At 35.3% G+C, this 24,124-nt stretch overlaps 1 protein-coding gene across 1 annotated transcript in view; it reads right to left on the reverse strand.

The window, feature by feature from the left end:
- dtn (transmembrane protein 132C dtn) overlaps nucleotides 1-24,124 on the reverse strand; it is a 261,444-nt gene that overhangs the window by 157,499 nt on the left and 79,821 nt on the right. The window contains 1 exon segment of the mRNA XM_067124361.1: nucleotides 1,149-2,007. Coding sequence (XP_066980462.1) covers nucleotides 1,149-2,007 — 859 coding nt within the window.

Genomic DNA, 24,124 nt, shown 5'->3' on the forward strand with positions numbered 1-24,124 from the left:
AGAAAGGACGAGAGAAGAAAAACATAAACAAAAGGTTAAGCGATGGAACTGGAATCTGTTATTATAAAGAGGACGGTCCCAACACTAAACACTCAAACAACCTCTGACCAATTGTTCATCGCTTAACCTTTTGTTTATGTTTTTCTTCTCTCGTCCTTTCTTGCTCTTCCTGGGTTCTTGAGAAAACTTATGTTTTAGTTTTATTACTTCTGCGGTTTAGGTATGTCCTGTGCCTATTCCCCCTGTTTTCATTTGTCTTATATATATATATATATATATATATATATATATATATATATATATATATATATATATATATATATATATATATATATATTTATATATTTATATATATATATATGTGTATATATATATATATATATATATATATATATATATATATATATATATATATATATATCGATGTTTTACTGTGATTTTTTGTAAAAGATTTTTTAGTCATTGCAGCCTTGAAAATGCGAAATTGTAAATAATGGTGCCCTTTCTCTTCGCCTTCGAGATTGTATCCTGAGTCAAGACTCACCCTACTTGATATATATATATATATATATATATATATATATATATATATATATATATATATATATATATATATATATATATATATATATATTAAATATTTATATATATATATATTATATATATATATATTAAATATATGTATATATAGTATGTATAAATTCACATATATATATTTATATATAGTATGTATAAATACATATACATATATATTTATATATATATATATATATATATATATATATATATATATATATATATATATATATATATATATATATTACAATTTAATCAGTCGGTGAACGTTCCCATCTCATCTGGCGCCGATTAATAAGATTCCACAAATAGAATTTTCATTCCGTGTTAAAAAAACATGCAATTGAAATTTCCAAGAGACTTAATTAAAAACAGAGTGGAAATAGCATATACAATATATTTTCCTAAATGTTTTAGGAGACATTACCTGCCATTTACGTATGAAAAATACTGTAATGAAAAGTAAGTTGACAGCAATTATATTGAATAAACTGAAGATAAATTTGATGCTACCATTTACTAACAAAAATCAAATGAACAGAAGCATGAGTACGAATGTTAGAGGCACTTACCTTATCACAAGCACAAGGGCTGGCAAGTTCCCCGGGGGGTGGAGATAAAGAGGCGCGTGTATCGTTGTCCCCGGATGTAGAGGAGCTCGAGGCACGAGCACATGAACCAGAGGGTCGGAGGATAATTCGTCGTATCCGAAAGGATCTAGAGTCAAGACTACTTCGCCCACCGGGGTCTCTGGCTGGACTGTCACTCTTGGTCCACCCAGGCTGGGTCCCCCATTGTCTCTAGAAGCACATTCCTTGGGTCCTGGTGCTGTTCCCACCAAATAAGAGACTTGCACGGCTACCCGAGGGAGCTTGACAGTGGCCCGGGTGTGCAGGGGCCACCAACGGGCGGGAACCGCCATTGTTACCAAGCACGTGGCATCGCCGCCAGTTTCACCTGCCCCTGTGGGTGTGCAGGAAGCAGAGAGGGCATCAGAGCGTAGCCTGGCAATGACAGTAACGCAGACATGAGGTGAATGGTGCCCTCTGGCACCGGCTCCATGAACCAAGACACGTAGTGAAGGATGGGCTCGAGTGACCTCCGTGTTAACCAAGTGAGCCGATACCTCCAGCTGATGTGGCACAGGAGGCAAGTGCTTGCCTGCGGCCATGTCACTTTCCGTAGTGTTTGAGATTTCGTCATCTGGAAACTCGGGCAAGACATACCGGGCGGGCACAGTCTGCTTCGTGCTAAAGGGCCCATATGTGGCTCTGATCAAGGCTGGGCGGGTTGGGTCTAAGACTGTGAAACGCTCGACGTCAAGCACACCGCCATCAACGCTGACTTCTGGATTGAATCCCAGTGGCTCTTCTGGACGAAGGAAGAATCCACTGTCTGGATTCTGGAAGTGGAGATCTACGGCACTCGTAGCTGTAAAAGAAAACCAATCGATCAGTACGGAACAACATGGAATAAATCCAAAGTCAAAATGTGATTGTCTCTATACCAGTTATTTATATATCTTGAAATGTTTTCATAAAATTAACCCAGTACTCCAGGATTAATTTAAAACATCAGTCCGGTAACGTGTGTTTTATGAAGTTTGATTCATAAGTGATACCATTGATCTTGAACAAATGTATTATACCTGAATGAAATACAATGAAGAAATGCCAATATTTTATTTTGATATTCTCAGGAAATGACGTTTTAATAATCCTCAGACAAAAATAACACATGGAATGTACTTGTATAAATATCCATTCAAAATATGTTCGCCTGAGTTGTCTAGTGACATGTGGACATATATATATATATATATATATATATATATATATATATATATATATATATATATATATATATATATATATATATATATATATATATGTGTGTGTGTGTGTGTGTGTGTGTGCGTGTGCGTGCGCCATTTTCGCCAGAGGGAATGGTTGCATGGATTCTTGATGTTCCATACTCTCTCTCTCTCTCTCTCTCTCTCTCTCTCTCTCTCTCTCTCTCTCTCTCTCTCTCTCTCTCTCTCTCTCTCTCATATATATATATATATATATATATATATATATATATATATATATATATATATATATATATATATATATATATATATATATAGAACTACTGGTCAAGAGAGATTAAGAGGGCGGCATTGTGGCTATTACAGTTACGCACACACACACACACACACACACACACACACACACACACACACACACACACACACATATATATATATATATATATATATATATATATATATATATATATATATATATATATAATATGAACACTCCGATTACTTTTGTAGTCATGAGTTCCCAGTCCTCTCTCTCGCCCCCACCCCACCCCAAGCCCTCATCCTGGCTAAACTGCCGTGAGCATTGCGTTTTCAAGTTCTCACGACAGACCAAACAAATGTGGATCTAAATTTATCGTTGCGGTGTCAAAAGTGTTATGTCGAAAATCAACAGCGGTTTCAAGGCTGCCATTTCAAGTCCCGCGACAATATTTGAAGTGCTCGAGTAAACTGATTGCAGTGTTTTTACTCTGCGAAGATTTGAGATCCAAATGTCCGGAGGCGTTTGGGGGATGCAGTCATGAATAAAAGCAACCCGTGACCCGTCCGGACAGTTTGGCCTTGGAGACAGAGTTGTACAGGGACAGACACTGTTCTCTCAACGGCTCTTGGATCATTCATCTTCGATATTCACGACGACTGAAATAGAACCACCTGTCACCTTTATGCAGACCTTGTTGCGTAAATAATCCAATACCACCATGTGCCTAATGAATACTTCTTCAGGATAATAGTTGCAGCCAATGAGGAAGACTTGTGTAATCGCAAATGCAAGATTTGAAATAATTTAGAATAAATCCAAAATTTTCAGTTGGTCAGAATCGGACGTGAAACGAATATCACTTTTTTGTAAGTTGTACAAAAACTGTAAGTCTTATTAATAAATTTTTGAACAGAACTATCCTTTCGACTTCAAAATTTAAAGAAGCGAACTTTTTTCTAACAGCTTAATGAAGACTTCCCATACAAGTGTCGACGCTGTTTGAGACTGGGCATTAAGTATCTACTTTGACTTCACAACGAAACACTTTAGTTATAGAATATTCAGAGTGAATAACAGAGAATATTCAGAGTAAATAACAGAGAGAAAGAAAGAGAGAGAGTAAAAGTATCGGGAAAGTCTCGCGCTTTCAGCCGATAGTTAATTATACACTGAGACGATATTGAGAGAGAGAGAGAGAAGCGACCATCACAGGGAGCGCATAATAGTTGCAATCATGCAACAAGAGACCCTGCTATCGATATTGGAGACATGATTACGAAACCTTGAGTGCAACGCCCTTCCTTATGAAGGAAGTTCACGTAATTTTCGCCCAAGGCTTTAAAAAGTGTGTGTTTGATTTTTATTTTAGATTCCACAGGTTTCCTGGCAGTAAAGGTAATCACTGACGCCAGAGAGGAATTTGGTAAAGTCAAAAGAAATGGAAAGGAAAGACCCCTTTTGCCAACGGACAAATGGTTCAAGCACTTCCAGTGCATTTTAGGGCAAAAAGTCTCACCTTCATGAAATCTGCAAACCTTTGGTATGATTTACTTCGGGAACCACAGCAAGGCTATTAACAAATAATACATCAATACATAAACGCTTAAATCATTGGCCATACGTCATTATTTTGTGTCACAAATAAGCCACAGGCAAGAAGTCTTCCAGACGGCAGAAACATTCGGATCTCGATCAACTGAGAAAATGAGTAAGATTTTGCCTGAGGTGATGCCACGGTTCCTACATAAGAGAGGGAGGACAAGCATCAAAGAGATTGTTAACACAACTTTGGACCTTACGCCCTTCTTTCTTTAAAAGTTTCACTTTCCTAAGCCCTTATCATCTCGTAGCATTTGCGCAACTCACCATAAAGCCATATTCATGAGGACTTCATGGGCGATACGAGTTAGTTCGAGTGAAACATGCTGACCTCGACAGGCCTGTTACCTACATGCATATATCAGCTCGTAATGGACCTCACATCTGTTAGTACGTTTATCTAAGCTCAAGTGGGATACAAACGAGCAGCTGGCGGGTGGGTGAGCGGGAAGTAGCAAAGGAGGGAAGAGACTAAAATACAGTTGAGGAAGACGCATATAACTTACCTTAGGAAACTCACATTTCCTCTTAATTCTGAAATTAGAATTGTCCATCGAGGAAAGTTCACTTTAAAAGAGGTAATAATTTGATGATAGGAGTTGCTTTTGCCTTTTAGGAGATTATCGCGGCAGTAGGTTTGACACGCAGTTACACACTCATGTATGCATATTTTATAAATTATATATATATATATATATATATATATATATATATATATATATATATATATATATATATATATATATATATATATATATATATATATATACTCGTATGTGTGTGTATAAAACTGTGCAGCCAAGCTTGCCCTTTAACTGCTGAATCAAGGGCGAAACCGTCTGGAAAACAGTTGCTGCATTTGGCGTTTCATATAACTACACGTAAGGGTCATCAGATTTCTGCAGCTCAGATCTTTTATATACAAATTCAGATGCTTCATTGACATTGAGACCCTGCTGTTGCATCACCTTTTCCCCTCCTTTTACAATTTTTCCTTCTTTCTTCCCCTTCTTCCTTTAAACACTTCCATATTGTGCAACAGTTTCACCATTCTCTCCACATGGACAGACCACATGAAAACATTATCCATCTCTTTACCTTTTATCCTTTTCATTCCTTTTACGTCTTAGTAGGTCGGAACCCTTACATACTGTATGTATGTATATATATATATATATATATATATATATATATATATATATATATATATATATATATATATATATATATATATATTATGTATATGAATTTTTGTTACATACACCATGATTTTTTGGACATTCACAGATGTTACCACGAATATCGTCTAATGTCAATTCACTATACCCTCTGGAATAACTTCCATCCAAGGGGAAGCGTAATTGATTAAGTGTTTCGCCACCGGTGGGATTCGAACCGCTCTTATCAATTATAATACCCCTTGGGTGTAAGTTATTCTCGAGATATAGTGATTAAACGGCTTAATATTTGGGACAATAGAAAAATGTCATGGTGTCTGTTACAAAAATTCATATGTATATGCAGTACGGTATATTTGTGTGTGTATTATTATTATTATTGTTATTATTATTGTTATTATTATTATTTTTATTATTATTCAGAAGATGAAGAACCCTATTCATGTGGAACAGGGCCACAGGTGCCATTGACTTGAAATTCAAGCATCTAAAGAATATGGTTTTCATTTGGAAGAAGTAACTATATGTATATATATAATATATATATATATATATATATATATATATATATATGTGTGTGTGTGTGTGTGTGTGTGTGTGTGTGTGTGTGTATATATATATATATATATATATATATATATATATATATATATATATATATATATATATATATATAGTGTATGTTGTTTGCACATTGCATTCGAATATGTATACTAGTATGTAAATGGAAAATATGTCGCACGAAGTTATTTAGAAGTAGCCACGCCTACAAAGTGAAAGGGCCTCATTTTGACTCGGGCAATGACGGATGGACGGTTGAACGTTGTTTAAAACCTCTCGTGTCTCTACTGCCCTGAGCAGTGTATTAAGTTCTTGGTATTGAGATGACCTTGGTGGTCGCATCCAGAGACTGAAGTATATATAGCTCGTAACTGCATACCAAGGAAACTTGCTGAGAATCATCTAGCACAAGCTGTTATTAATGTATAAATGTCTTTTTTTCCTCTGTCTTTTGCAACGTGAGTGTAGGGTAAAGGACTGTAAGCCCACGCTCGCGGTGTTTTGAGTAAATTGCTCACCATGAATACCAGAAAAAAGCTGCTGTTTTATTATTTTGTGCCATCTGGAAGGTAAAATGGGATACTGGTCTTACGGAACGAGCTGTATACTATTTTTAGGGAAGTTTTCTTCCACCAAGGGATCAGCAACCTCCATCTAGATGGTCAGCTGCCGTGGGTCATGGGTCATTAGTACCCTAAACGAGTGGCACTTCCCATGCCAACAACGGCGAGTTAATGCTCCTAATTACAAGTGTAATATATTAGAATAATGTTTATGTTGCATATTGCTAAATGTAATAAATGTATGTGTAAGATTTATAGAGGCTTTCTGTTCATAAGCATACCTGGGAAGGTCTGTCGTAGGATTTTAGTTAAGAAAGACAGATAACAAAATGAACTGACAAGAGTAGAGCAGTATGTTAAGAGAGCCATAAGGTTTGTTTGGATCAAATGTTTATTCCGATATAACTCTGAAGATTTCGAGAATAAAGGGAAAGGTTATGTGGCATTCATGAACCAAGAGAAAAACGTACCATAAAACTGGCATAAATGCAGTTGGGAAGGTGTAGAGCGCGCTTCTGAGAGAACTGTTAAGTTTTGCGATAAGACTGAAGCCCCAGTTAAATGATGTAATCATGAGAGTATTTGATTTGAAGTAATAAAATGTCAAGATAAGATTGTGGTATTTCTTCTTGTCTTTTTTTATGTTTTTAATTGAGGGTTTCATGGGGAAAATCAAAGAAAGGACAGATGCTGGTGCCAGGTTGTTGGATATGAAAAAGGTTCGTGAATATAGTATAGAGTGGATGATGTTTGCTAATGAAACACTATTAGCTGGTGATTGTTTAGAGAATCTGCAGGGTCTTGTAAAAGAGTTTGATATTGATGGTTAATAAAAGGTAATGAGCTTTAATAGATGCTAGGAAGATGAAGACGAGAACATTGTTGATGATGGAGGATTAAAAGTGGTTTATTCATAAAGGTATTTACTATAGGTGTAACGTGGCAGGTGGGAATATGGCTAAAAAATATGAGTCACAAAATAGTTGAAGGAAGGAAGGTAGCAGGATATCTGCAAGAGATTCAGAAGACAAGAGGAGTTCTGTAGAAGGAAAAATTGAATTATATGAATGGAGCATTACGCTAATTCTCCTTTATGGAAGTGAAGTGTGGTTTTTGTATATGTATGAAAGATAATTGGTATTAATTTATGTATAGAATATGTGCAGAAGATGGTTAAAAAAGGCCAAGTATTTAATGCAGAAAAACGAAGGACTAGTAAAAAGTAAGTTTAGGTGCAAAGATGGGTCAAAATGTTTTCTGGTGGCTTGGGAAACTACAGCCTTGTGAAAATGGTGAGTAATTTAGAAGTTTCGGAAGGAAAGAGGGGAAGTAGACTGAAAAATTGTTGGCTGGACGGTTGGAAAAGGTATTGGAGAAAGATTTTGGCATTTGGAATTGCAAGTGTGTGCTTGATTTAATGGAATGACACAGTGTGTATAAGGGATAGGCCTTTTATGTAGTATAAGAAGCCGAGGATCTGGAAGTTTTATGCACAAGATATAACAGTCGCTGGGTGAAGGTGGGTGGGTGGGTGGGTGTCGTCGTGTTTGTTTGCCTGTGTCCGTTCATGATGAAAATGCCTTCAGTTCTATTCTTTTCTTATGTGTATTTATATGTTTGTGCTTGTGAGTTTACAAACGTATTTGGATTTAAATTGTAAAGTTTAAATCATACTACAGATATAAAAAATGATACAGAAAGAAACAGGAAATGATATATAATAATCGCGCAATAACCTAAACAGTGAACCGACTGCAACCTAAAGAGAACATTTAACATAACTGCAGTTCAGATGAAAGTTTCTCTCTCTCTCTCTCTCTCTCTCTCTCTCTCTCTCTCTCTCTCTCTCTCTCTCTCTCTCTCTCTCTCTCTCTTCCAGCAAAAGAAAATGTCTCCGCATGATTCCTATTCATGAAAGCATTTCCTTTTCCATTCCTTTCCCCGGTGGAGCGGTCCTTTTGTTGCACTCTTTAATCTACCCAAAGTCATTAAGCTTTAAGAGTGTGATCTCTTTAAAACTGAGTTAAATCCCTTTTAACGTCCACGGATCTGAACTCGCTCGATGCTGCTTCTTTTTCCCTTCGGACACATCTGAGGAAATAAGATTTCTTCTTATTGTCACTTGAAGAGCGTTCGCCTTGACTCCTCAGCAACTTATCTCTAAAGGCCGACGAATTGACAGGTGAGAATTGTTCTCTATGACAAGCCTGAAGACAAGGGACACAGTTGTGGTAAAAGAGGATGAAGCTAACCCGAAGTAAGGTGAAACAGTCACCAAAAAGAGGAAAACTTTTTGTACCTGTTTGCATGTACACCGAGAATCATTTTTCTGATGAGACCGTGCCATGAGGTAGGATTTCCGTGTAAATAAAAACAATACAGTGTAATGTATTACGCTCTGTGTCAGCTTCAGTATAACAGAAGTGCAAAAGCATTGTTGTGGTGTATTATTTTTCCCAGTTTAATGAAGAGTTGAGATATTTTGAATGAAAGAATGGATTTCTTTGGTTTGCCTTTCGGTTCTGTTTACAGGTTGCAAGTGATTGAAACTTTAATGTGAAAAATAAAATTGATCTCATAGGCATTACAAGTGGATTGCAGTCTGTTGTCCGAAGTCCATACGCCCCATCATTACCTCTCCATTTCTTCATGGCGTTGACCTCACCAGATATTTTCGTATACACTTCATACACTATATATCTCCTTACATCTTGCACTACCCAAATGACTCCTTCAACATTCGTGGTATTCCCTTCGTATATCGTGTCCTGTGGTGATGATAACGAGGCCAAGAGCACTAACCTTAGAGATACAAAGATTATATCCCTGTAGTCAATGTAGTGCCTATCGTCAACCACTCGTTGCAATAATAATAATAAGAAATAACCTTCAGCTCCTATCTGGTTAAGTTTGAAAACTATAGCCTCATGACTAACATTCAAAAGCAGCACCAAAGTAATGACTCGAGTCTAATGATATCTGTACAGCACTGGAAAAAAATAAAATCATAAGTAGTTAAACCCTTGCAGAAAGCCTTATTATTAACTAGGGAGCAGGTGATGACTTTCATTGTCAGCAATGAGACTTTTGTAAACAGATTTTCAAAAACTTGAGGCGATGTAGGTGTTCAAGAAACTGGGCGGTAATAGGAAGGGCATGAACTATTAAAACCACTTGTAGGTACTAGAACGTAACCAGTTCTCAAACTTAGCTAAAATATCTAAATCTAAGGCCTAATAAAGAAGTGCTTTATTTCTGTAGATATTCTTTTCCTCACCCCAGTTTTTTATTTGGAATATTACGCTTTCACTTTGGTTGCTTTTTTATTTTGTTTCTCTTCTCGAAAGGATTGAATCGAAGGCAATGCGACCTGTGATTGACGCACCTTTTACCTCTTACCTAGATGGTTTCTGTATTCTCTTTGGGTGCTCTTTCAGGCAAGAACTGAAGGAGAGTCATTCAGGCTGCCTCCCAGCACCCATCAGGTCACCTTTTTTCCATATTTACGCTGAAAATCAGTAGTGCCCGGATTGGTTGGTAAGTTCACAAAGTTTCCCTTCCCCCTTAAACAAATTCCTGGAACCTTTCCTTCGTGCCTGTTTTGCCTGACTTAAATTTTTCCATCTTTAAGTGATGGTTTTATCGCTCTCTTCGGCATTAAAACCCATCTTGTTTCCTTTTTGCGTAATAGGTTTGCCTGTCTCGCTGAATTACTATGAAAAAGTAAAATGGTTGATCTTTGTCGGGGTACTCCATACTGGTTCATGAAAATTCTGATTACATTTCCTTTTAATGTTTTGAACTCTTCACCAAACCTTGTGATCGTCAAGCATTGTAATTATTCAGAATGCATATAGTATATATGCTACACAATATGTCTCATAATAATTTTCTCTCTCTCCCCTGTCTCTGTTTCTCATTTTTCTCTTTCTAATCGACACCAGTAACGAACAAATAAAACAAACTGATGTCTCTCACGATTTTTGACATTTCCTTGAGCCTTGCCTGTTATGGAGCTGCCATTCGACCCTTTTCCCGATATTCGCAGTCCTTTGCGTCCTCCTTTATCAAACTTTCAAGGGCCAGAACTCGTATCTTTGTTATTGACGACAAACATAAACAGTATTTCAGTAAAGGAACCTTGCAAGGCATTGTCATAGTCCACAGCAACGTCGTTCGTTTATCACAACAGTGAACAAAAGGATGCAGCATTACGGAATAAAGGAGCAGTAATTTGGCGAAATAGCAATGAGACTTACGCAAATGCAGCGCATTTCATAACTCACGGTAGGAAAATGTGCCTTTGAAAAGGAGGTCGATTCAGCAATTGCGTTGAACCAGTAACAGAATTTATACGGGTTCAAATGAAGCGTTCGTGGAGGGTTCGGAATTATAAAGGTTACTGAGAATGAAAAGGAAGAGGTTAAAATGACCTTCATGTACCGTTTTATTAGCTGTAACCTCGTGGGCAAAATGTCTTTGATGCATCGTTTATCAAAAGCTCCCAAATACGATCAGAAATTTGTTTGACATGCAGTTTATCAGCTTCGCCCATTACAAAGTCATGATATCTTTGATGCGATGTATAGCAGATGTACTTCCTCCTGGGTCGAAATCTCGTTCATGAATTGTTTATTATCTGCTCCTGTAAAGCTTGAAATGTTATTTCGACGTGAATGTTAAAATATCATTAATTTGCCATTTGTCAGGCGCACCTCTTACGAGGTCGAAATGTATCTGATGCAACATTTATCATGTGTACCATGTACAAGGTCAGAATGTCATTAATGCTCCATTACTGTGTAAACCTCTTACAATGCTCAGATATCTTTGATGCAGTGTTTGAGGGTCGCGCCTGGTGCTAAGTTTAATTATCCTTGATGCACCATTTTCAGCTGCGCCTTCCACAAGATTGAAAAGAGTTTGATGGAACATGTAATGAACTGAACCTCAAGGAAAGTTAAAAGTCTATAATAAACTATTTATCAGACGCACTGCTGCAGCCGCTAAAGTCTTTAATGCTAGATTTATCAGCAGTATTTTGTGCAAAGTAATAGTGTTAGATACACCATTGACTATATTAGTCATACCTTCCAAGGTACAATTGATACTCCAGATATCATACGCAATTTATTAGCTACACCCTTGGTGTTCCATCACTCTTCTGCCTCTTGTTAACAAGTTTGAAATGTCGCTGCGCCATTTATTAGCTGCCCATTCCACACCTATAGTCTTTTATGCACAGTCTATCACCTTAGCCTTTAGGGTTGAAGTGCATCGACTGCAACGGTAAAATCATCTTTCATTTGACGGTAATAAGCTACAACCTGTGCAAGGTCAAACTGCGTTTGGTGCACCATTAATTATCTGCACCTTATAACTGACTGAATGCCCTTGGTGTATCATTCATCAGTTGCACCTTCGGCAAGGTAAGTTTGTCTCTGTTGCTCTATTCTTACTGTAGTTTTTGAAAGGTCGAAATCTCTTTGATGCACCGTTTTTCAGCTGCTCCCTTCTCAGATGAGAAATGTCTTTGATGCACCTGTTACATACACCTGATACAAGTCGGAATGCCGCTAATGCATTGCATCAGCTGCATCTTTTAAAAGGGGCGAAATGTCTTCAATACAATGTTTTTCAGCTGTATCTTTTAGAAGGTGGAAATGTCTATGATACACTTTTATCATCATCACCCACTTCAAGGTGGTCTGCGTCGCCAGTTTCACCTTCTACGGGAACGAGATGTTTTGAGCGCAGTGAGTTTCACACGTAAACTATGGGGTGTTCATGTATGTTATAAAGTCGCCTTTTTATGAAGAGTTCTCCGTTGTTATTAAACTGCATCTATATGGAAGTATAAATGTAATGTGCCATCATATACAAAGGTGATTTATAAGAAAAAAAAAAAGCTTATAGAGCGAATTACTGCATCTATTATTAACCGAAAAGAAAGTGGGAATATTTTGAATTGATTTTAAATCTTATTTTCCTTTGAAAACAAGCGACGGTGAAATTATGATTGAATTTCATGATAAGCGACGTAAAGAATAAGCGCAAGGGTATCAAGTAATAGGAGGGGAAAAGGGGCAGCCAGAGTTTCTCACCTGGCTTTAGTGTTTTATTCAATATCCGTTACACATGATTGGGCTCTAAGTAAAAAGGGCGCATACAGTCTCTCTCTCTCTCTCTCTCTCTCTCTCTCTCTCTCTCTCTCTCTCTCTCTCTCTCTTTTTGTAAATTTATAAATAAATAAATAAAGAAATATATAAATAAATAAATATGTATATACATATATATTTGTGTATATATATGTATATATATCCTTTTTCTCTTTGTAAGTAGTGGCAAGAGAGAGTTTTCAAGGATCTCAGTAAGTCTTTTTCAAATTTTCTCAAGTCAAAGTCTTTACTCAGTGGAATGAGCAGTACGCAGCGCGTGAAGGACATACCAAACAAATGTGAAGTGAGCTCTGAACCACCCTGCCACGGTTGTTTCTCCTAACAGGCTGAAGCTACAGAGAAGAAACAACACCACAGTCATTACCTTGTTTATTATTTAAATGATGAAGTACACAGTATTAATCATGAGCAGAGTGAAGCACTTACACAGAAGGCTTACATACCAAACAAATGTGAAGTGAAGCTACACTGAACTTAATCATGAGCAGAGTTGAAGCACTCACTAATCAGGCTGAAGCTACACAGAAGAAACAACAGCACAGTCATTACCTTAATTGTTTATTATTTAAACTTACCAGGCTTAATCATGAGCAGATGAACAGAAGGCTTAATCTGTGCAGAGTGAAACTTAATCACAGTACTTACACAGAAGGCTTAATCATGAGCAGAGTGAAGCACTTACACAGAAGGCACCTACACAGAAGGCTTAAATCATGAGCAGAACTTAATCAGTGAAGACCCATGAGCAGAACATCGAACCCACTACTCAGACTGTTCCATTCATTTCTATTTTGCATATTCTCTCTACGTTCTTGGATAATAAGGCCTATTTCCCACTGTCTATCCAGCCCTTTCCGGAACTTCCTGTGCCCTCCCTCCCAAAACTTCCGAATTTTATAACTTTCGCCAGTCTATCGTCCTTTATGTTTTCCACATGTGAGGTGATGAATAAGAAATACGGGGATGATAATTCGATTGATGCACCAGAGGCTGAAAAAGATCTGAATAGAATGGTGAATGAATTTACCGTTTCAGAAGTCGGATCAGTGATAAAGAAATCTAGGCGAAGGAAAACATTAGGCTATGATAGGATCACTGCAGATATTATTTTAGTTAAAAATGAAAGTCCTCGCCTAATAACTAAACTGTTTTGTAGAATATGGAATGAGGAAACAATGCCTAATGACCAATCCAGATCTCTTGAATTAATTTTCTTCCTGCTGTATGGTACCAATTTGATACAGGGTTCTTACATTCCATTTGTATTTTCAGTTTATCCTTAGTATTCATGAGATGAGAGGTTATTAGCACCTTCATGTCTGTTAATGTGACAGAATCCCTGGAGGATTCATTGGGTGAATTACTAAAGAGTAGCCAGTAACTTGTAGTGGGCTGTTCCTAGATGAATAAGGCTAGTGACCTTAGTCGTTATCTATTGGACTTAAACCAAGGTCATCCACCAAGCATCCAGGGTGAACGCATAGGAGACAAAGCACCCAGTGCCTCAACTCTGTCCATAAACACAATGATGTCTGAGCAAAGCAATAATTTTCAGTTGTGGATTTAGCCCATACCTACATGGCAGCCTGTGTTTGTACCCTGAGACTGAGGTCCCAAATCCAGATAGCCTACTACCAACTGTGCCAGTTGGACCGAGTGCTCACAACGGGACAGGGATACAGCTCTTGAAGGTATTTACGTAACATACCCCTTTCACCCCAAAACCCATTCCAGGGGTTTTAAATAAATGATTACAAAGCAGATCAAAGACAAGTCAGCGGACCTAATTTTTGGACAGTTTTTCGCATTTCTTAAAGTTGCTCATCAATTTGGTCAATGTAGTAGGCTGAGGAAGTTCTTATTTTTTTCCTTTTACATTTCTCTCTTCCTGTTTTTCTTTCTTTTTATTTTCCCTACTTACCAATAAACCTTTCGGCTTATGTTCCGCCTTTTGTTTTGATTCTTTCCATCCGGGTTTTATCCTTCCGTCAGGATCCTTGTCATGTTTTGCATCGTGTGGCCGCTCTCTCGTGGTGACAGATCTACCTAGTTTTGGTGACCCCCTTTCTCTTGGAGGTCTAACAGGTATTTCTGTTGTATGCTTACCACTTATATGTTTATCTCATATTTCTATATCTTTCAAGTTCCTTAATGTATTTACCATTTCCACTTCTGTATTTACTTTTACTATTTTAATATAAAATTTTTGTTTCTTTTTACCCTAGTAATAAGCTGTATAGTCCTTGTTACAGCTTCGCTTTGTATCAGTCTTTCTCCGTTCATCAAACTCTTATATCCGTTATGTTACCTGTTTTGGTCATAATATCTTAAGTAATTGTCCATAGCTAAGTAGAGTCGTGTATCATCTGCAAAGACTTTCACTGCCTGATTTGTCTAATTGCGATAATTCAACAGTATATATGCCGCCCCTAGGACGGTCCTTTACTCCTCTTGGCGAACATTTTGAGACTGTGTTTATAGTTTTCGATGAGTATCCAGTGTTTATAGTTTTCGATGAGTATCCAGTGTTTATAGTTTTCGATGAGTATCCAGTGTTTATAGTTTTCGATGAGTATCCTTGACAGCTCCACTAGTGAGATTTTGATTGTAAAAGCTGACCGATTTTCTAAGCTGTTGCTCCTTCAAGGTGTTCAGAGAGTTGGCACACTACTCTCTTAATAATTTTCAAGTGAAATGGAAAATTAAAATACTGGTCGAAAAGATTCGAAAGGTGAATCATATCTCCTTTTTTGAAAACTAGTTTTACATATTTCCGTTTCCTCACTACCTGAGTAATAATAATGTTGTGGCTCCTGTTTTTCATTTTTAGGTATAATAAGACTTCATCCAATTTTTCGGTGCTTCAATTTTGCCGTAGGAAATTGGTCAACACCACATTAATGTTTCCCCGCCCCCCTTTTTTTTGAAGTGGATAGGGTTTGCCTTTTTGTTTGTTTCCTGATATTCAGTTATTTTGAAGCTTCTTAGAGATTTTGTTGGTGATAGACATCTATCCTAGTTTCACTTGGTTTAAAACCAAAATGCGTTGTTTTCTCAAACGTTTTTGCAAGTTCTTCCGTATTTTCTTTCTCCGGTAAGGTTTTCTAATTTTTTTTTTTATTATATTAAACCGCTCACAAACAGACCTCTTTTTCATGGCTGATCCTCCTTCCATTATTTTTCTATTACAGTATTTCTTCACTCTTGAGTTTTACTTTTTCCCCTTACTTTCGCCGTGACTTCTTGGTATATGATGAAACCCACGTGTGGTCGGAATCAGTTTATTCATTTTTATCAACACTTTATGTCACTGTTCTGCCAGATATCTGTTAGTTATATCGATCCGAATTTTTATATGTTATATTCCAGTAGTTTTATTTCCTTCGGACTGAATATTCAAACTTGTATTCATATTGAAAGTCTTAGTAAACCTCTCCATCGTGCTGTTTTTAGCCTTCGCACTTGAGAGAGGCTTTGGAGCCTTATCAGATGTTTATGAGTGCAATAACGTGCGACCTATTTTCTTATGTCTGTCGCATCTAATGATGAAGTTTTGCTGTACGTGTCAGTGTTTTTTGTCTTATAAGTGCTATTGGTGCAGTTCTATTAGAGTGCGTGTGATACCATTGGTTACAAACTTTACTTTCCATCTCCTAATATGCACGATCTCAAGGCTCAGTGTTCTTCCTCTGTACTACATGATAGTACGACAATACGCGTGTGTGCCCACACAAATATATATATATATATATATATATATATATATATATATATATATATATATATATATATATATATATATATATATATATTATATATGTGTGTGTATATTATAGATATATATTATATATATATATATATATGTATAATATGTATAAAATTATATATATGTATATTATATATATGTAAATATATATATAACTATATATATATATGTATTTATATATACATACAAACATACACATATATGTATATATATATATATATACATATACATATATATACATATATACATACATATATATACTGTATATACGTACATACATACGCCACTTCATCAGTTCTTACAGGCGGTGCACTAATTTTTAGATGTCATGGTTCAACAGATTTATAATGCATGTATATATACATATATATACAGTATATATATACACACACACATATGTATATATATATATATATATATATATATATATATATATATATATATATATATATATATATATATATATATATATATATATATATATATAATTTAATATATACACATATTATAAATCTATTGAACGGCGACATCTAAAAATAGCGCACCGCCTGTAAGAACTGCTGAAGTGGGGCATGTTTGTCCTTCGTCAGCTGAGTCAGCGTGCATTGAGCATGAACGACGCGATCTCAGAGAAGCACCAGACAGAAAAAAAAAAAAAAAAGTCGGTTGGCCGGAAGCTCTGAGGCAGATGTGGCAGATTTAAATTCGCCACTTGTCTGACCTGAATTCAACTAATGACGCTGTTAGCAAACGCCGGGATACGAGGCGCAAATCCTTTCGGAATTAATTATATATTACTTTCTGGCTTATGATTATAATTTATGCACATTACTGTCGTGTTTCTAATTCACTGATTAGTTTATTGTTTCCGTCTTTGATAGGCAGACTAATCTAGCATATGTTCCTTGTTTCTAGTAAAAATTTTTTGAATCCTTTTTATTTTTGGTTGAAATTAATACATCAGTTTTTCCTCCTGGAATTATTCGTTCTTTGTTGCCTTGTCTGACAAAATCATTAATTAGGCCCATGTTTTTCCTGAGATTATTCTTATAGTATTGCTGCCTCTGCTTCACATCATTCACTAATTACATCTCGGTATTTATTTCCAATTATTAAGCGAAATCCTCGGCTTATTCGCGATTTGACCCGTTATATTTTGACGTAAGTTTCAAGTTTTTAAATTAGGTTTCTGATCCAGAATCTTATATTGATTTCATGTGTATCCAAATTTCGTAAATTATTTTGTTGTTTCTCAATGTTTTGATGTAGTTTCTCGTCTCTGTGGCGCATTCTAATCCCTTCGTGTCTGTCCGATATGATGTCCTGACTTCCGTCTCCATCTCATAAATTAGTGCCTTGTTTCCCTCTGTGTGACATATTAATCACTCGCCACCGCCTCGTCAGCCTGGGGTCACCTTTTCTCCCTCCCCAGTGCACCTCCGATCACGAGCATGTGTTGAGGAATGTCAAGATGCGGTGCGTTCATTCTTCCATTCCGCTTGTTATTGGCGAATATGGCATAGAGTTACCAGAGGCATGACTGTTGAACGAGACTCCAGTCAACGAATAATAGATTATCGATCAAGAAGGAACACCACACATACGCACACGCATACACGCACGCACAGACCAATACGGCAACGCTGTTTTCTTACCTTCAGCCTTCCCTCGTCAACTTTCTCTCTCTCTCTCTCTCTCTCTCTCTCTCTCTCTCTCTCTCTCTCTCTCTCTCTCTCCGCTGCTTTATGTAGCACATTATTTTCTGAATGACCAAATACTTATGACGGAGATCGCTGGGGCCGAAATGTAAAGCGCTACCATAGAAATCCTTTCGAGATGTAAAGGGTACAGATTCGGCAAACGAGAACAGAAGTCTTTGTTATTCGGGTCGAGATCATTGATATACAAGAGGAGATTTGCCATCAAACGATATCGTGTTTTCAGGAGATCCAAGTAACGCCTGTTAGTCTTGTTTTCCCTATGTAGATATCCAAATAAAGGCAGAGGAATATGTAAACAGGAATGTGGGTGGGTAAATAAATAAATAAATGCGACCTGATCAGCGGAGTTGCTTTGAAAAAATAATCCTTGGCTAAACTATATACTGTACTTGTTTTTGATCCCTTGTATAAAGAGACGTAGGGAAAATTGAAGATTAAAAAGAACAAGTTCTCGGTAAATGTCGCTCAGCAATCTAAAAGGAATTCCTTAATTTCCAAAACAACTCGTGCGGAGATAATGGAGACAGAGTAAAGAGAAATATTAATAGTAATAGTAAGTGAACATTTTCCATCAGACACCCAACACGTGGTCTATGGTAAGAAACACAATAAAATTAAGTTTAGAATCCATAGACTCAATGTGATGGCAGAGAGCGCAATGTTCAATCACAAATTTAGAATAAATTTTGAAGTTTAGTGCGTTAACATGTTCGTGTCTGCGGCTTTAAAATATCACGTTTGATTTTTTTTTCTGATTTGCTTAGAACAATTCTGATCTTTGTCACACTTGATATGATTTGAAACAGTAGGTCAAACATTTAACGAGGTTATTTAAGCAGTTATGAAATGAACTGAAACAGTAGGTCAGACTTTTAATGAGGTTATTTAACAGTAGGTCAGACTTTTAATGAGGTTATTTAAGTAGTTATGATATGAACTGAAATATTAGGTCAGACGTTTAGTGAGGATATTTAAGCAGTTATGATATGAACTGAAACAGTAGGTCAGACTTTCAATGAGGTTATTTCAGCAGTTATGATATGAACTGAAATATTAGGTCAGACTTTAAGTGAGGATATTTAAGCAGTTATGATATGAACTGAAGTATTAGGTCAGACTTTTAATGAGGTTGTTTAAGCAGTTATGATATGAACTGAAACAGTAGGTCAGACTTTTAATGAGGTTATTTAAGCAGTTATGAAATGAATCAAACAGTAGGTCAGACTTTTAACGAGGTTATTTAGCAAGTTATGAAGTAAACTGAAACAGTAGATTAAACTTTTAACGAGGTTATTTAAGCAGTTATGAAATGAACTTAAACAATAGGTCAGACTTTTAATGAGGTTATTTAAGCAGTTATGAAGTCAACTGAAACAGCAGGTTAAAATATTAATGAGGTTATTTAAGCAGTTATGAAATGAACTGAAACAGGTCAGACTTTTAACGAGGTTATTTAAGCAGTTATGAAGCAAACTGAAAGAGCAGGTTAAACTTTTAACGAGGTTATTTAAACAGTTATGAAATGAACGGAAACAGTAGGTCAAACTTTTAATGAGGTTATTTAAGCAGTTATGAAATGAGCTGAAACAGTAGGTCAAACTTTTAATAAGGTTTAGTAGTTATGAAATGAACTGAAACATTAGGCAAAACTTTTAATGAGGTTATTTAAGCAGTTATGAAATGAACTGAAACAGTAGGTTAAACTTTTAATGAGGTTATTTAAGCAGTTATGAAATGAACTGAAACAGGTCAGACTTTTAACGAGGTTATTTAAGCAATTATGAAGCAAACTGAAAGAACAGGTTAAACATTTAACGAGGTTATTTAAACAGTTATGAAATGAACGGAAACAGTAGGTCAAACTTTTAATGAGGTTATTTAAGCAGTTATGAAATGAGCTGAAACAGTAGGTCAAACTTTTAATAAGGTTAAGTAGTTATGAAATGAACTGAAACAGTAGGCAAACTTTTGATGAGGTTATTTAAGCAGTTATGAAATGAACTGAAACAGTCGGTCAGACTTTTAATGAGGTTATTTAATCTGTTATGAAATAAACTGAAACATTAAGCAAAACCTCTAATGAGGTTATTTAAGCAGTTATGAAATGAACTGAAACAGTAGGCAAAACTTTTAATAAGGTTATTTAAGCAGTTGTGGAATGAACTGAAACAGTTGGTCAGACTTTTAATGAGGTTATTTAAGCAGTTATGAAATGAACTGAAACAGTAGGCGAAACCTGTAATGAGGTTATTTAAGCAGTTATGAAATGATCTGAAACAGTAGGCAAAACTTTTAATGAGGTTATTTAAGCGGTTATGAAATGAACTGAAACAGTAGGTCAGACTTTTAATGAGGTTGTTTAAACAGTTATGAAAACTACTACAACAGTAGGTCAGACTTTTAATGAGGTTATTTAAGCAGTTATGGAATGAAATGAAAAAGTAGGGAAAACTTTTAATGAGGTTATTTAAGCAGTTATGAAATGAACTGAAACAGTAGGTCAAACTTTAAATGAGGTTATTTAAGCAGTTATGAAATGAACTGAAACAGTAGGTCAGACTTTTAATGAGGTTATTTAAGCAGTTATGAAATGAACTGAAACAGTAGGTCAGACTTTTAATGAGGTTATTTAAGCAAACATGAAATGAACTGAAACAGTAGGTAAAACTTTTAATGAGATTATATAAGAAATGAACTGAAATAGTAAGCAAACCTTTTAATGAGGTTATTTAAGTAGTTATGAAATGAACTGGAACAGTAAGCAAAACTTTTAATGAGGTTATTTAAGCAGTTATGAAATGAAACTAACAGTAGGTCAAACTTTTAATGAGGTTATTTGACCAGGTATGAACTGGAATAGTAGGTCAGACTTTTAATGAGGTTATTTAAGCAGTTATGAAATGAACTGAAACAGTAGGTAAAACTTTTAATGGAGTTATTTAAGCAGTTAAGAAATTAACTGAAACAGGTCAGACTTTTAACGAGATTATTTAAGCAGTTATGAAATGAACTGGAACAGTAGGTCAGACTTTTAACGAGGTTGTTTAATCAGTTATGAAATGAACTGCCGCAGTAGGTCAGACTTTTATTGAGGTTATTTAAGCAGCTATGAAATGAACTGAAACAGTAGGTCAGCCATTTAATGAGGTTATTTAAGCATTTATGAAATGAACTGAAACAGTACAACAGAATTTTAACGAGGTTGTTTAAACAGTAATGAAATGAACTGAAACAGCAGGTCAGCCTTTTAATGAGGTTATTGAACCAGTTATGAAATGAACTGAAACAGTAGGCAAAACTTTCTCTGGGGTTGTTTAAGCAGTTATGAAATGAACTGAAACACTAGGTCAGACTTTTAATGAGGTTATTTAAGCAGTTATGAAATGAACTGAAACAGTAGGTCAGACTTTTAATGAGGTTATTTAAGCAGTTATGAAATGAACTGAAACAGTAAGCAAAATTTTTAATGAGGTTATTTAAGAAGTTATGAAAAGAACTGAAACAGTAGGTCAGACTTTTAATGAGGTTATTTAAGCAGTTATGAAATGAACTGAAACAGTAGGCAAAACTTTTAATGAGGTTATTTAAGCAATTATGAAATGAACTGAAACAGCAGGTCAAACTTTTAATGAGGTTATTTAAGCAGTTATGAAATTAACTGAAACAGTAAGCAAAATTTTTACTGAGGTTATTTAAGAAGTTATGAAATGAACTGAAACAGTAGGCAAAACTTTTAATGAGGTTATTTAAGCAGTTATGAAATGAACTGAAACAGTAGGCAAAACTTTTAATGAGGTTATTTAAGCAGTTATGAAATGAACTGAAACAGTAGGCAAAACTTTTAATGAGGTTATTTAAGCAGTTATGAAATGAACTGAAACAGTAAGCAAAATTTTTACTGAGGTTATTTAAGAAGTTATGAAAAGAACTGAAACAGCAGGTCAAACTTTTAATGAGGTTATTTATGCAGTTATGAAATGAACTGAAACAGTAGGGAAAACTTTTAATGAGGTTATTTATGCAGTTATGAAATGAACTGAAACAGTAGGCAAAACTTTTAATTAGGTTATTTAAGCAGTTATGAAATTAACCGAAACAGTAGGTCAGACTTTTAATGAGGTTATTTAAGCAGTTATGAAGTAAACTGAAACAGTAGGTCAGACTTTTAACGAGGTCATTTAAGCAGTTATGAAATTAACTGAAATAGTAGGTCAAACTTTTAATGAGGTTATTTAAGCAGTTATGAAATGAACTGAAACAGTAGGCAAAACTTTTAACGAGGTTATTTAAACAGTTATGAAATGAACTGAAACAGTAGGTCAAAGTTTTAATGAGGTTATTTGAGCAGTTAAGAAATTAACTGAAACAGTAGGTCAGACTTTTAACGAGGTTATTTAAGCAGTTAGAAAATGAACTGAAACAGTAGGTCAGACTTTTAATGATGTTATTTAAGCAGTAGTGAAATGAACTGAAATAGTAGGCAAAACTTTTAATGGGGTTATTTAAGCAGTTATGAAATGAACTGAAAGAATAGGTCATACTTTTAATGAGGTTATTCAAGCAGTTATGAAATGAACTGAAACAGTAGGTCAAACTTTTAATGAGGTTCAGTAGTTATGAAATGAACTGAAACAGTAGATCAAACTTTTAATGAGGTTATTTTAGCAGTTATGATATGAACTGAAATATTAGGTCAGAATTTTAATGAGGTTATTTCATCAGTTATGAAATGAACTGAAACAGTAGGCAAAACTTTTATTGAGGTTATTTAAGCAGTTATGAAGGAAACTGAAACAGTAGGTCAGACTTTTAATGAGGTTATTTAAGTATTTATGAAATGAACTGAAACAGTAGGTCAGACATTTAATGAGGTTATTTAAGCAGTTATGAAATGAACTGAAACAGTAGGTAAAAATTTTAATGAGGTTATTTAAGCAGTCATGAAAAGAACTGAAACATTAGGCAAATTTTTTAATGAAGTTAGTTAAGCAGTTATGATATGAACTGAAATATTAGAATAGACTTTTAATGAGGATATTTCAGCAGTTATGAAATGAACTGAAACAGTAGGTCAGACTTTTAATGAGGTTATTTAATCAGTTATGAAATGAACTGAAACAATAAGTCATACTTTTAATGAGGTTATTTTGAGCAGTTATGAAATAAAATGAAACAGTGGGTCAGACTTAATGAGGTTATTTAAGCAGTACTGAAATTAACTGAAACAGGTCAGACTTTTAATGAGGTTATTTAAGCAGTTATGAAGTAAACTGAAATATTAGGTCAAACTTTTCACGAGGTTATTTAAGCAGTTATGAAATGAACTGAAACAGTAGGTCAAACTTTTAATGAGTTTATTTAAGCAGTTCTAATATGAACTGAGGCGGTAGATCAAACGTGTAATGAGGTTATGTCAGCAGTTATGAAATGAACTGAAACATTAGGCAAAACTTTTAATGGGGTTATTTAAGCAGTTATGAAATGAATTGAAACAGTAGGCAGAACTTTTAATGAGGTTATTTAAGCAGTTATAAAATGAACTAAAACAGTAGTTATTTAAGCAGTTATGATATGAACTGAGGCAGTAGATCAAACTTTTAATGAGATTATGTCAGCAGTTATGAAATGAACTGAAACAGTAGGCCAGACTTTTAATGAGGTTATTTAAGCAGTAATGAAATGAACTGAAACAGTAGGCAAAACTTTTAATGAGGTTATATAAGCAGTTATGAGATGAACTGAAACAGTAGATCAAACTTTTAATGATGTTATTCAAGTAGTTATGAAATGAACTGAAACAGTAGGTCAAACGTTTAATGAGGTTATTTAAGTAGTTATGAAATGAACTGAAACAGTAGGTCAAACTTTTAATGAGGTTATTTAAGCAGTTATGATATGAACTGAAA

This window comes from Macrobrachium rosenbergii, chromosome 22 (assembly GCF_040412425.1).
Source record: "Macrobrachium rosenbergii isolate ZJJX-2024 chromosome 22, ASM4041242v1, whole genome shotgun sequence".
Classification (NCBI taxonomy): Eukaryota; Metazoa; Arthropoda; class Malacostraca; order Decapoda; family Palaemonidae; genus Macrobrachium; species Macrobrachium rosenbergii.